The following is a 13,931-nucleotide window of genomic DNA, read 5'->3' as shown; positions in this document are numbered from 1 at the left end:
AAAAGTAGATGGCTTTAATGGAGAAGTTGCTTAATTTTGCATGAAACACAAAGAGAGGCAAAGAACAAAACTGTTGCTCTCAAACTGACTGCTTTAAGAAATAGTCTGCACCCCTTCATGTTAAACACCATATGGTTGTGGAACACTGTGAAACAAGTATGAATCATGTTGCTTTTTCATGGGTTCTGAGAACTCAGGATACCATTTAATAAAAGAAAAACTACCTGAAATTAAAACAAACTAGGAAGTTCTCCTTCTCTTGCCGATTGGAAGCAATTAACTTTAGTGATACAACCATGCCTATTATTAAGACTATATTTTGGAGCTGTGGTTTTGCAAGATTATCTTCTCAAAATCAGGAAAATCAAGTATTGCTTCTAACAGACTTCAATCATTAGTTATCATCTCGGGGTTGAACGCACATCCAGAATCATTAAGGGTTCCAGAGCTCCCTGCTTAGGACCTTTCTCTTCTCTCTGTCTCTTAAGGGATCTGGGTCAACTCACATGCTCACTCCCCTTAATACTTATAAACAGTCCTGACTTCTCTCCTGAGCTCCCTCAAACATCCATCAGCCATTGCTTATTTGACATCTCCAATTTGAATAAGATACACACACCGATAAAGAACAAATTCTCCTGCTCCAATGAACATGCTCCTGCTCCAGTGTTCTCCACCTCTGTAAATGGCTTAACACCATTACTCAGATCTTACCCTTTCTGCTTTCTTTCTTAACCTCTCTGCCATGTCCAATCTGTTTGCAAATCTGCAAGTCTTGTAGGCTCTAATTCCAATCCACCTTCTGAATCAATCAGTTAGTGCCACTGCAGTACATCAGACTCTGCTCCCATGTCTCACGTAGATCAATAAGGATAGCTCGCTCAATGGCCTCCCTACTTCTACTCTTTCTCCCTACACATGGTGGTCAAGCTAAACTTTTAAAGGAGCCAATCTGATCATATCACTTCATTACTTCATCTGGGCACATCTACCAACCCACCCCAAAACCTTCACCTCCCTACCCTTCACCAATAGATTCCCACCACTACAGTTCGAATAAAATCTGTATTCCTTTTATTAACCTATAATATTTTGTGTGAATCAGCCCCAGTCCATCTCTCAGCCTCAGCTTTTAGCATGTCCTCCCTCGTTTAGTAAATTCCAGCCACACTGATTTCATCTCTCACTCAAGTATTTGCACTTGAGGCATGTTCAGTCTTAAAAGGTTTCGGCCCCAGATCTTTATATGGTTGGTTCCTTCAGCATTCAGATTTCTGGTCAAACGTTACTCCAGACGTACAAGCACTCCTTTAATTCTCCCTCCAGTTATTCTATATCTACTTAGTATTTTTTAAATTACCATCTCTCATTTGTCTGTAATCTGTCTTTGGCCTTTTGTATGCATATCATTACAGCAGAGGCTGAGTCCTCCTACGTCTTTCTCTATCATCAGCCAAGTGCACCAGGCACACCGCAGAGCCTTGATAAACATTGACTGAATTAATGATTGGACTTGATACTGAGGGATGTAAAAGAGCTTATTTCAATTTGGATATCATGTATACATAAATACTCACTAATGAGATTAAGTATTTATTCTGTCTATTGTAAGTGAATCTAATTTTGGTGATGTATATGAAGAAAATATTCCTTAAAGTCTACATTGGAAGCCATAATAATGTCATAAAAGACCTTCTATGAGAGGGGTCTGTTTACCAAACTAGGGGTCTCATGGCTAAGCACTGACCTAAGTAAGCACTGAGAATATAAAATATAATCCCCTTAAAATATGGTGGTTTTACATCATATCACATATCTATGAATGCATCATATTTTTTCAATAAGGTTTCCCTAAAGAAAATCTAGTAGGATTTGCTCAAAAAATAAAGCATGACTGTAAAGTTGAAATAAACATTAGAAAAAAAAAAACTGCTTCTAGTATAATCTTAAAGACACTTGATCTCTACCATACTCCTTCCTAATTTATAGCCAATCACTGTCCCTATCTATAAAGCAACATATATTTGAATAAAAATTTTAAAGTCATTATCACTCAGTTATTTTGGTGTTACGTAGATACAAGGGCTAAAATATTTTTAGTTTTCTCTTATTTAATCTGTAAATTTAGTCTCTATTATTCAACTATCATTTTTTAAAGTTATCTCATTCTTGTATGAAATATAGCTTAATTTGATTAAAAATTAAGTAGAGGGAATATTCTTTTAGAGATACAGATGACTGACAAGGGATTATAAATATTGTATGAAATACAATCCAAAGTAAAAAGAAAATAAGTATCATTGGCCTTTAATATTCTCTGAAAAGCTGCAGGAATGAAATAACAGTAAAGTAATAAAACTCGAGTGCCTCTGAGTGCCATTTTAAACACTTCTCAGTGTGAAAATAACCTGTTGATAAATGACAAATGAATGCCTAAATGATTCCTCATAATTAGAGTTAACGTTTAATTAGACAAGAAATGGAAAATGTACAAGGCTGTAGTTGAGAGCTGCCAAATAAATGGTAAACAACATTCTGACATTTGAAGGTTATGCTATTTGGCAGCATCCTTTAAACATTAGTAAACTTACTTTACCACTTAGAACACAAAAGAGTTCTTTAAGAAGCTAATTTCAATACAGCACTTCCCAGCAAGGGAGAAAAAGTTTCAACTTTGTCTCCTCTGTCTCCTTCCCCCTTGTCCTTAAGTTTGATAAATTTGCTTTTCTGTGTTATTCCTTCTTGTGGTCTAAAGTGCACACCTGTGCTCAGTTTTGCCAAAAGGCAGTCACATATTGTGATCAACGATGAAAATCAGACAGGAAGCCAAATTATATTGCTCTGACATCTGTCCCTCCATCTGGTAGAGCTTTAACAAACAAGTATAAAGTAGACCTGTGATGATACCATGTACATACAATCAAAAATAATTTCTGTATGACCAGTCTCCACACATTTTCAGTTTTATAAAATGTAAAGAAGGAGAGAAGGTGCTGAATTCAATCTATATTCAACTGGACGTGATTTCTATGCTACTCTTCTTTATGGGATCAATACACATTCAAGCAAAATACTATTTTCTTATTTGCCTAAGTCAGCAAATACTTATAATCTTTCTTATAAACTCTTTTGCTTACGTAGTGAAGAATGAAGATTTCCTATAATGTGATTGAAACAGCATTTCCCATAAGCACTGTCCAAGGACTTGAACATGCTTCTTTATAAATTAACATTTATTGCTTAATAATTGTAAAACATAAACTTTGAAAATGCCTTTAAAAAAAAATTTCAAGCGTTGTCAGTCAACTCTTACGTGGTCAGCAGCCTTATGTGATCAGAATTTATGCGAAGAACCACAGTCAAAGCACTCTCTTTGGAATTGGAAACCCTGAAGGCTGGACATGATCTTGTGTTGACTGAACTAGGGCAGAGTTGGGAACTGGACAGCAGCCAAATTTTGTGGCAGTGAACATGACAAGCATCCCACTTCACTCTTGTTCTTGAGAGATGCCATAATGTGAGCAAGAAAATTAATTCTGAAAAGCAAAGACTTCTCGCAATACACTGGTTAGTCAAGAAACAGAAAACACACAAAAATGACTATTTTCTCTCCTCAATACACAACCAACCTGGAGACAAAGAAATCTGCAGAAATTTTCAGCCACTTGTCAGTTAAAAATGTATGTTGAAACCCAGTGCTGAAACTTGCTATTAAATTCTAATTTGCAAATCTGCATATGCTTGCCACCCTTCCTTCTAATTATTGCAACATATAAATAGCTCCTTTCCCTCATTCTGGTTTAGGGAGCTCTAGAATTTCCCTTCTTATTTCTGCCATATGCAGTAGTGGAATACTGCCACAGGGTGGTACACAATGCATATTTAACTGAAGGCTTTTGTAATTTGTGTGATAGCTCAGTTATACCCTTTTCTAGCTTCACTTAAGCAGGAGGCATCAGAATAAGTGACAGCTCTCTGAGTGATTAAAATGAAAACAGAGTCTTAAATTACACAGGTCTCCTAATCTCACATCATACTTAACTATAATTTATCTTGCAAGGTTTGTCACTTTGTTGTTGTTGGCTCCTTTGGGCAATTTCTAAAACCTACACTATGCAAACAAATTAGAAGGGGAAATGTACAGAGAATATACACCTTACACATGAAACTATACCCAAATAACCTCTAATGACTATTCACAGGAATTGCAATTAGGTACTAGGAGAATGAATGAATATATGTGATTAAAATATGTACCTATCTAGAGACCTATCTCATTGTAAAATCCAGAACAGTGATAGTATTTTGGTGGGTAATTTAAGATCATTAGATTTATTAGGTTATGATTATTGATTGTTTCAGTGATTAATGTTATCAATAGAACTGATAAGCTGATGAACCCTCTCACTAACATAAAGAATCAAAGCCACATTTCAACTTCAGATTTCCCCCCCTCAAAAAACGCACTTTTTCTCTAGAAAGTGTCAGCTTAACTAAACTATTTCAGGAGTGCAAAGGCAAAATGACTAGATGTGTACGGCTTGAAAAATAGATGGCAGGTTCCTTTAGGCTAAATGTCTAAGAGAGCAATGTTATTTGGAACATGAGAGGACAATGGGATAACTTGTCAATATTTTTTCATATTGATTTTTGTTCCATTGTTGAAAATGAGTGGCAATGAGTATAGTGACTAAAGCATTTATTTGAAACTCTTGGGTCGATGAAAAACGTACTTAGACATATTTGTTCTGCTATTTCTTCCTTTTGACTGGTCTCTAGATGAGCAGTGGCAGCTATCACACTTTACCTTTCCTTTAACCCTTATTCTCCTACTAATGGGAGAAGAAAAGAAAAAAAAAGTGTAGCTTTGCCTTCTGCTAGAGAAGGAAAGGGAGGCACCCATTCAGAGCTTTCAGACACAATAAGCCTTAATATCAAATTGGTAAAGAAACCTTCTGTAATCAGTTGGGTCTTAGACCAAGGTAAGTGTCTCTGAAATTAGGGTGCATTTCTGAAAATACTGGTGTAACTTAAATGGTTTAAAATCACCTTACTCTTCAAATTTCAACCTTGAGAAGGTCGACTAAAGTAAAATGAACAGGCTCAGTGTCAGGGAAGTTGCAACTTACAGCTTAGCTTGCTTTGAATGCTATTTTTGACCTACATATTAGCACTAGACACCAAAAGTATGCTGGATTCATTCGTTTTATTTTTTTATTTTACTTTCCAGTGTCTGGAAATTAAAAACTGGGCAAAAGAGACAGTGATTGTCTATGATACATCTTGGGCCCATACCCTCGAGGATGCAAAGGACCTTACTAAGTATTCCTGCGATATACTTAAAGGGCTGTGCATTCCCAGAATCAAGCCCTTTTAAAATCAATACAGACTTGTCAGTAAAGCATCCGTGTGGCCACTCTGCTTGCAGAGTTTACTTCCCCAGAGCACATATTACATTTCAATGGTCATTTAAGGTGTGAGGTCCACACTGAATACGTTTTTCACCTCAGGGGAGTTGGCTGCTTGGATTTTGGAATCGTACCTCTCTCACAGGACCTGCCAAGATAGCCTGTTCCGGAACAATCGCAGACATATCTGTTCCACCCATCCCTGCACATGCCGTTGTTTTTGCAGGGGTTGCTAAGGCACGGTTTTGCTGTTTCTCTTGAGCAGGAGGGCTTCACGCCAGCAGTACTTTGAACTTCAGCCATTTGCCGGATATCTTTGCTCTGGCCATCAATGAACAGATCTCGTATGCAGCCCACGTAGCCGTAGTTGAGTAGCGCAGTCCACACCTCAGTGGGGAAGACGAGGCCAGCCTTATTTTCTGGCAAGCCCCCCAGGTACAACTCATCATCCAGGTCCAGAATCTCACTCTCGCCAGGAGCGGTGTAAGGCGTGCGCAGCGTGTTGACAGAAATGGTACCTGGTGCAAAGACAAGAGAGCACACGGGTCTTTACAGAAGGCAACCCCTTCTGAACATCATCCTTTCTTTCTGCCATCTGCCTGAGGGTGACCCCCTTGACATTTCTTATTTTTCTTCCTATTCCTGGTGTACTTCCCAGGGAAATGACTAGAAACCCGAGGAATCAAGGAACTTGAAGAATAAGGCAGACTGTCATTAAAATGGTTGCTATTTCACTTTGGGAATGAAAACCAAAGTGCACAGGCAAGAAGGACGGTTGTCAGCCTCCAAGAATTTAGGGGGAAAAAAGAAGGAAAGGAAGGAAGGAAGAAAGGCAGAAAAAGGGAGGGAGGGAAAGAGGGAGAGAACGAGGGAAGAGAAAATGGCTTACTGATCACTCTCTGGCAGGTCAGGCAAGATGGCAAGGAAGGAAGAGAGGGGAGGGAGGACGGAGAAGGGGGTGCTTGTGGGGAGAAGGTGGTGGAGAGGCAGAGAAAGAAAGAAGGAAAAACTGGCTTCTACATCACTCTCTCTAATAAAAGCCATGCTCTCTTTGGTTAGTGTTCATTTTCAAAGCTGCTATGCATCTGCAAATCAATGAAAGCTTGTGTTGGGTCCCCATCTGTAATAGACATGTTCTTGTTTTGTTTTGTTTTGTTTTTAATAGAATACAATACATTGACAGATTATAGCAAAACCTGACTTCATCACAGCTGTGATGAATCTTGATTAGCCCTGTGGCCTCAGTTACTCATCCATAATATGGGCATACTAATATGACCTACCTCATATGAGTGTTAAATAAAACAATACAAGTAAAAAGTCTGGTTTGTAGTAAGCACTACATAACTGTGTGTAATATGATTCATCACAAGAACCAAGTCAAGTTAGGTGTTTACTTTTTTCTTTAAACCAAATCAGTTACTTATTTAAATTAAGTCATTTTTTTTTCTTCCTCACAATAGTGTGAGGAGAAAATTACTCTATTAGTTTATAAATATATAGAAACCCTAGTCTTAAACATGGGATTAAGAGGTAGACATTTGCATGGGATTACTTGAAGATCACAGAAAAAATATATATATTTATGGAATCCATTAAAAGAAGAAATAGAAGGCATTTTCCTGATTAAAACTTCCCCAGGGTACCACCAGATTACTCAACAATCCACTAATACTCTATTTCCAGAAAGATCTTTGTAAAAATGTAGGTATGATACTCAAAATGAATACCACACTTACCCATTCCCAGATTTCTTTCTTAGGTCTAGACCATAAAGCAGACTAGAAAGAGTCTAACAAGAGAAAGTGGATTAGAAGCTCCAGGGATTTAGGATGTAGACACACAGGAGAGACCTGAAGACAGAAGATGGGGTACAAAATGTGGGGACTGGAAAGAAAAAGGTAATGTTTGTAGAGGGTAAGTGTGTGCATGCTAAGTTGCCTTAGCCACATCTGACTCTTTGTGACCCCATGGACTGTAGCCCACCAGCCTCCTCTGTCCATGGGATTTCCCAGGCAAGAATACTGGAGTGGGTTGCCATGCCTTCTTCTAGGGGATCTTCCTGGCCAGGGATCGAACCTGCATTTCTTATGTCTCCTGCATTGGCAGGCGGGTCTTTCACCACTGGGAAGCAGAAGAAGAGTAGGAAGATGTGTTTTAGTTTAGCTGAGGCCCACTCCAAATGGAATTACGGCCTGCGGTGAATGTGGAACATGCATCTAAGCACACAGGGCTGCCGGGGCCTGCACTGTGCCCGGGAGACCCTCAAATCCCAGCAGAGGCGCACTCCCCAATGTGAGCAGTGTAATGGGATCTGTCTTTGTGAGGGAGAAGGGCAATGGAAGCTGCTGACAGAGACTGTGCGGCAGGCCAAGTCATTAAGAGTGCATTTGTCTCTCTAGACTTCCACAGAAAGAAATGGAAAAGGCTCCTAGGGGAGAAACACTCAGAGGCATTGCTATTTTGGCCTTCCAAAGAGGGAAGTATAATAGGGATTTGGGAGGCAGCAAAAGAGGAAAATGGTCAAGTACTCATTTTTACTGTTCACGTTTGTGCAGGTGTCTAGAAGAAAATTCATTTAGGAATACACAGAGCAGAAAATCTTACTTAGAAAAATATTATAAAAATCATTTAGGGGAAATAAAATATATAATTCTGAGAGAATAGTGACACTGTTCTAAACATTATTTCACCACATGCATTTTTAACTGTCCAAAATGCGCTAAGAAGTAAATTAAGACATGATCTGTAACCATTGCAGCAGCTAAAGTAAGTTAGAAAATGATGAGAGTTAAGTATTAATGATAAAAGGAAAAGTGGACATTAAAAAAAAAAAAACAGCATACGCTGAACGCAAAGTTTTGTGCACAAGGAAAACAATGACTTAGGTTTTTAAGATAAAAGAGAGAGAGGTCCCAGCCCCTATTTTTAATTAGTTCCAGAAGACTTCCTGGAAATGAATGCATATTATTGAGACACAACTGTTAGGAGACACAGAGCAAGTTTTACAAAACTGGGGATATATTTTTGAAATATCCAATTTTCCCCATATGCCTTTTTATTCATGGAATAAGTCTGATTTAGCTCAGGACTGGGAAAACACTGGGAAAAACTGTCTTGTCCTCATTTGTGGTGTTATGATTCTGACACTAAGGATGAGGATGTTTGGAGGATTCCTGAGATGAGGAAGTCCAGTGGCTTGCATAACACTTCACTCTGTCTCCTCTGCACAGTTTGCAGAGTTCGGTACACTCTGGGGTTTCCGTCTTCAGTATGTCTACACTCTCAGGGCAAATCTGCTGCCAAGTATTTCAGATAATCATCCATGAAGAGTTTGCCTGAGAGAATGGAGTTACTAGGTCTTCTAACTATGGTGCATTAGTGCCTGCTCTGAACAAAGTATTTAAGTTCAGATATTTCTCTATGACCCATTCCAGTATGGCTCAGCTGCTAAAGAGTCTGCCTGTAATGCAGGTGATACAAGAGACATGGGTTCAATCCTTGGGTCAGGAAGACTCCCTGGAGGAGGAAATGGCAACCCACTCCAGTATTCTTGCCTGGGAAATCTCATGGACAGAGGACCCTGGCAGGCTATAGTTCAAACGGTCACAAAGAGTTGAACATGATTGAGCGACCGAAGATTATGTCTCTATGGATATTCTTGCTGTGGCCAGAGTAAGATATTCACTATAACTTTGAGATTAGAGTTTTCTGATCACAACAACTAAAGTTAAACCATAGTTTTCATGCAGACCAGTGCACGCAAACACATACACACATATATTTACACATTGAAATATCTGTTTAACAGCAAAATATCTCTACTACTTCTGAGACACTCTGATAATGTTTTCTTATATTAATACAAATGCTAGACATGACCCACCAAACTCATTTCAGAACTGACAGGTTGTATCCTATGTTCAAAAAACACTGAGAAGTTTCCATCATAAAGGATAAGGTTGTTTTTCTCCTTATTATCCCTTTGAGAGACAGTCTGAGACTTCTCATGGGAAGAAGAACAATGAGAGGTGGAGAAGAAGCAGAAGAATATGATCCTAACTTCACGTGAAATACAATCCAAGGAAGTCAACACTTTCATTTAGCCCCAGTTTCAAGGTGTGGAGTCTCCATGAACAAATGCATGTATTAGATATTATTCACTGAAATAGTTTACAAACAAGCAGAATGAAATGACTATGACCCAAAATCACCTACATGCTTTATATGCTTTGTCAATTCACTTATACGTTAGAAAATCTTTGTAAAAGGGATGGCAAAAAAGGAAAAGGGTAGGACTTGAGAGGGAACGGAAATGATTATTTTTATGTTTTGAAGATTCAAAGAGTAAAAATTTATTTGAAATAATACCTATATTTTATTAGTTAGTCAAACTCAAAATGGAGATTGATATTTTAGGCTTCCCATGTGCAACTGTCCTGAAACACATCTGTTTCTGGTAAAGGATATGAATCCCTAGTTCCTTAATGATTTTATTATTGACATGAATCAAGGGACCTTTTTACCTAAACAAAAAAACTCATGATGGAATTTCCAAATTCAGTCAAGTCAACCTAACACTTACATAGGAGAACAATGGAAATTTCAGTATTAACATTCTCAGGTACCTATTTCACTATAATTGAATTATAAAGGCAATGATTACCAAGAAAATATGAAATGAATATTTAAATCTTATTCATTGAAAGACCATGAGTGGTTGCTGCAGTTGTATATATCAATAGAAATTAAGCATTTCCAAAGGTTGAGGTATGATCATATGTAAATAAATACTTAAAAGAAAACAGAAATCTGATTGTGCTATTGGATTATCCCTGTATCATTTTTTCCAGGAATGACAAATACTGGCATGTTCTCTTTGAAACAGCTTGATTATTTCACACATTTTACCTTCTTCCACTATAATTACATGTGAAGTTTCTGGCAAATAAAACATTTTATGTAAACATTGTTATATCTGAGCTGCTATAATATGTAGATGGTAGTCATATTTGGGGACTTACTTGGATTGGTGTTTGTTTCATGCTTCAATATTAAGAATCTAAAGTACCCTGCTGCGCTATTTTACTTTTAAAGAAATGAAATTTCAGCTGAAAACAAAGGTATTTTTGTACATAGGACTTTTATCATCTTAAAATAGAAATCACATTAACTTGTGTGAGTGCTCAGTCGCTCTGCTGCTACTGCTAAGTCACTTCAGTCATGTCCGACTCTGTGCGACCCCATAGACGGCAGCCCACCAGGCTACCCCATCCCTGGGATTCTCCAGGCAAGAACACTGGAGTGGGTTGGGTTGCCATTTCCTTCTCCAGTGCATGAAAGTGAAAAGTGAAAGTGAAGCCACTCAGTTGTGTCCGACTCTTAGCGACCCCATGGACTGAAGCCTACCAGGCTCCTCCATCCATGGGATTTTCCAGGCAAGAGCACTGGAGTGGGGTGCCATTGCCTTCTCCAGCTCAGTCGCTCAGTTGTGTCTAACTCTTTGAGACCCCATGGACTGCAGCCCTTAAGGCTCCTCTGTCCATGGGATTTCCCAGGCAAGAATACTGGAGTGGATTGCCATTTCCTTCTCCAGGGGTCTTCCTGACTCAAGGATCAAACCCACAACTTCTGCATTGGCAGAAAGATTCTTTATCACTGAGCCACCTGGGATGCACCCACGTTAACTTATATTAACATTTAAATCTAGTTGTTTTCATGGTATGTGCAAAAGGTAAAACAAAAGTAATAAACTAAATAGATTAGGTAATATTTAAAAATATCCATAAGCATAAATAATATAAATTCATCTTAATTTCATAGGGGAACACTTAGTTATGAAAATGGAAATTAGCTTCATGGTTTGGTCTGGTGTTTTTAAACTGTTAGTTTCTACTCTTTTTCTCATCCAGTTCTTCCAGGCTACTCTATTTCCCGATTAGCTTAGAGGGTGAAAAGAAACATGAAGCAAAGGTGAGATTTAAAACAAGTTAATTTGGTTTCAAGTTTTTTTTGTTTGTTTGTTTTGTTTTTCCAATTTTTTCATTATTTATTTATTTATTTATTTTTTGTAATTAATTTATTTTTTATTGGAGGCAAATTATTTTACAATATTATATTGGTTGGTTTTGCCATACATTGATATGAATTTGCCCCGGGTTTACATAAGTTCCCCCTCCTGAACCCCCCTCCCACCTCCCTCCTCCCTTTATCCTCCCTCTGGGTCATCCCCGCATGCCAGCCCCGAGCATCCTATAACATGCATTGACCCTGAACTGGTGATTCGTTTCACATATGACAACATACGTGTTTCAATGCCATTCTCCCAAATCATCCCACCCTCACCCTCTCCCATAGAGTCATAGAGTCCCAAAGACTGTTCTATACATCTGTGTCTCTTTTGCTGTCTCGTATACAGGGTTATCATTTGCATCTTTCTAAATTCCATATATATGTGTTAGTATACTGTATTGGTGTTTTTCTTTCTGGCTTACTTCACTCTGTATAATAGGCTCCAGTTTCATCCACCTCATTAGAACTGATTCAAATGTATTCTTTTTAATGGCTGAATAATACTCCATTGTGTATATGTACCAAAGCTTTCTTATCCATTCGTCTGCAGATGGACATCTAGGTTGCTTCCATGTCCTGGCTATTATAAACAGTGCTGCAATGAACATTGGAGTACACGTGTCTCTTTCAATTCTGGTTTCCTCGGTGTGTATGCCCAGGAGTGCGATTGCTGGATCATATGGCAGTTCTATTTCCAATTTTTTGAGGAATCTCCACACTGTTCTCCATAGTGGCTGTACTAGTTTGCATTCCCACCAACAGTGTAAGAGGGTTCCTTTCTCTCCACATCCTCTCCAGCATTTATTGCCTGTAGACTTTTGGATAGCAGCCATTCTGACTGGTGTGAAATGGTATCTCATTGTGGTTTTGATTTGCATCTCTCTGATTATGAGGGATGTTGAGCATTTTTTCATGTGTTTGTTAGCCATCTTTATGTCTTCTTTGGAGAAATGTCTGTTTAGTTCTTTGGCCCATTTTTTGATTGGGTCATTTATTTTTCTGGAATTGAGCTGCAGGAGCTGCTTGTATAATTTGGAGAGTAATCCTTTATCAGTTGCTTCATTTGCTATTATTTTCTCCCATTCTGAAGGCTGTCTTTTCACCTTACTTATAGTTTCCTTTGCTGTGCAGAAGCTTTTGATTTTAATTAGGTCCCATTTGTTTATTTTTGCTTTTATTTCCAATATTCTGGGAGGTGGGTCATGGAGGATCCTGCTGTGATTTATGTCGGAGAGTGTTTTGCCTACGTTCTCCTCCAGGAGTTTTATAGTTTCTGGTCTTACATTTAGCTCTCTAATCCATTTTGAGTTTATTTTGGTGTATGGTGTTAGGAAGTGTTCTAGTTTCATTCTTTTACAAGTGGCTGACCAGTTTTCCCAGCACCACTTGTTAAAAAGACTGTCTTTTCTCCATTTTATATTCTTGCCTCCTTTGTCAAAGATGAGGTGTCCATAGATGCGTGGATTTATCTCTGGGCTTTCTATTTTGTTCCATTGATCTATATTTCTGTCTTTATGCCAGTACCATACTGTCTTGATGACTGTGGCTTTGTAGTAGAGCCTGAAGTCTGGCAGGTTAATTCCCCCAGTTCCATTTTAAATTACTGCAAAAGTTTAAGTGATTGAGAAATAAGGGAATAGAAAGTGTGTTCTAATGGGAAATGATTTTACCTGGTCGAAGGAAACCAATTTTCATGTTCTAGCTTTGCAACTAACTAGCTCAGGAGCTTAGTCAAATAACACATTTACTAAGTTTCAGTGTGCCTCTTATGCAAAATAAACGACTTGCCTGGATGGTTACTAAAATTCTTCAGTGAGTAAGATTTTTGTAAGTACTGTTTAAAATCATTTTTTAGTTAAATATAAATTTAATCTATCTGTAACTCTGCTTCAAGGGAAGCCCAAGTGTCTCAGTAGTAAAGAATATGCCTGCCAATGCAGGATACGTGGGTTTGATCCCTGGATCCCTTGGAGAAGGAAATGACAACCCACTCCAGTATTATTGCCTGGGAAATCCCATGGACAGAGGATCATGTAGGGCTGTAGTCCACGGGGTCACAAAAGAGTTGGACAGGACTTGTTGACTAAGCAACAACAATTCTGTTTCACCCCTCACTCCTGAAGAAAATCAGATTCCACAAACTTACACACTTACTTGGCAAATTTAGTATCCTATTAACAAAACCAAACTCGGTAAAAAGGCATAATACAAGCGATAAAAACAATGAAGCACTGATTTCCGTGTGTGACGCAAAATGAAAGATACATGATTCCCATAAATAGATAGCAAAAATACCAAAATATTAATAATGGGAGCTTTGAAGTAGTACAATCATAAATGGATAGTTTTCTTGCTTTCTCTTTTCTTTCTTCTTTCTTTCTTTTTAGTTTTCTATGTCTTTTTAAAAACAGCTTCATGTATTAGGTTTATAATAAGAACTAAAATTAATTT

General features: G+C 38.1%; 1 protein-coding gene across 1 annotated transcript in view; it reads right to left on the bottom strand.

Moving 5' to 3' along the window:
* The window catches only part of LOC148776201 (neurexin-1-beta), a 795,940-nt gene that overhangs the window by 694,267 nt on the left and 87,742 nt on the right, over window positions 1-13,931 (bottom strand). Inside the window, exon 4 of the mRNA XM_088841488.1 lies at window positions 5,543-5,926. Coding sequence (XP_088697614.1) covers window positions 5,543-5,926 — 384 coding nt within the window. The remainder of the gene's footprint in view (window positions 1-5,542; window positions 5,927-13,931) is intronic.

Source organism: Moschus berezovskii, chromosome 11 (assembly GCF_049115385.1).
Source record: "Moschus berezovskii isolate FMDL1 chromosome 11, NW_MosBer_1.0, whole genome shotgun sequence".
NCBI lineage: Eukaryota > Metazoa > Chordata > Mammalia > Artiodactyla > Moschidae > Moschus > Moschus berezovskii.
The sequence above is the reverse complement of the archived record's forward strand: the minus strand, read 5'-3'. Positions and strand labels throughout refer to the sequence as shown.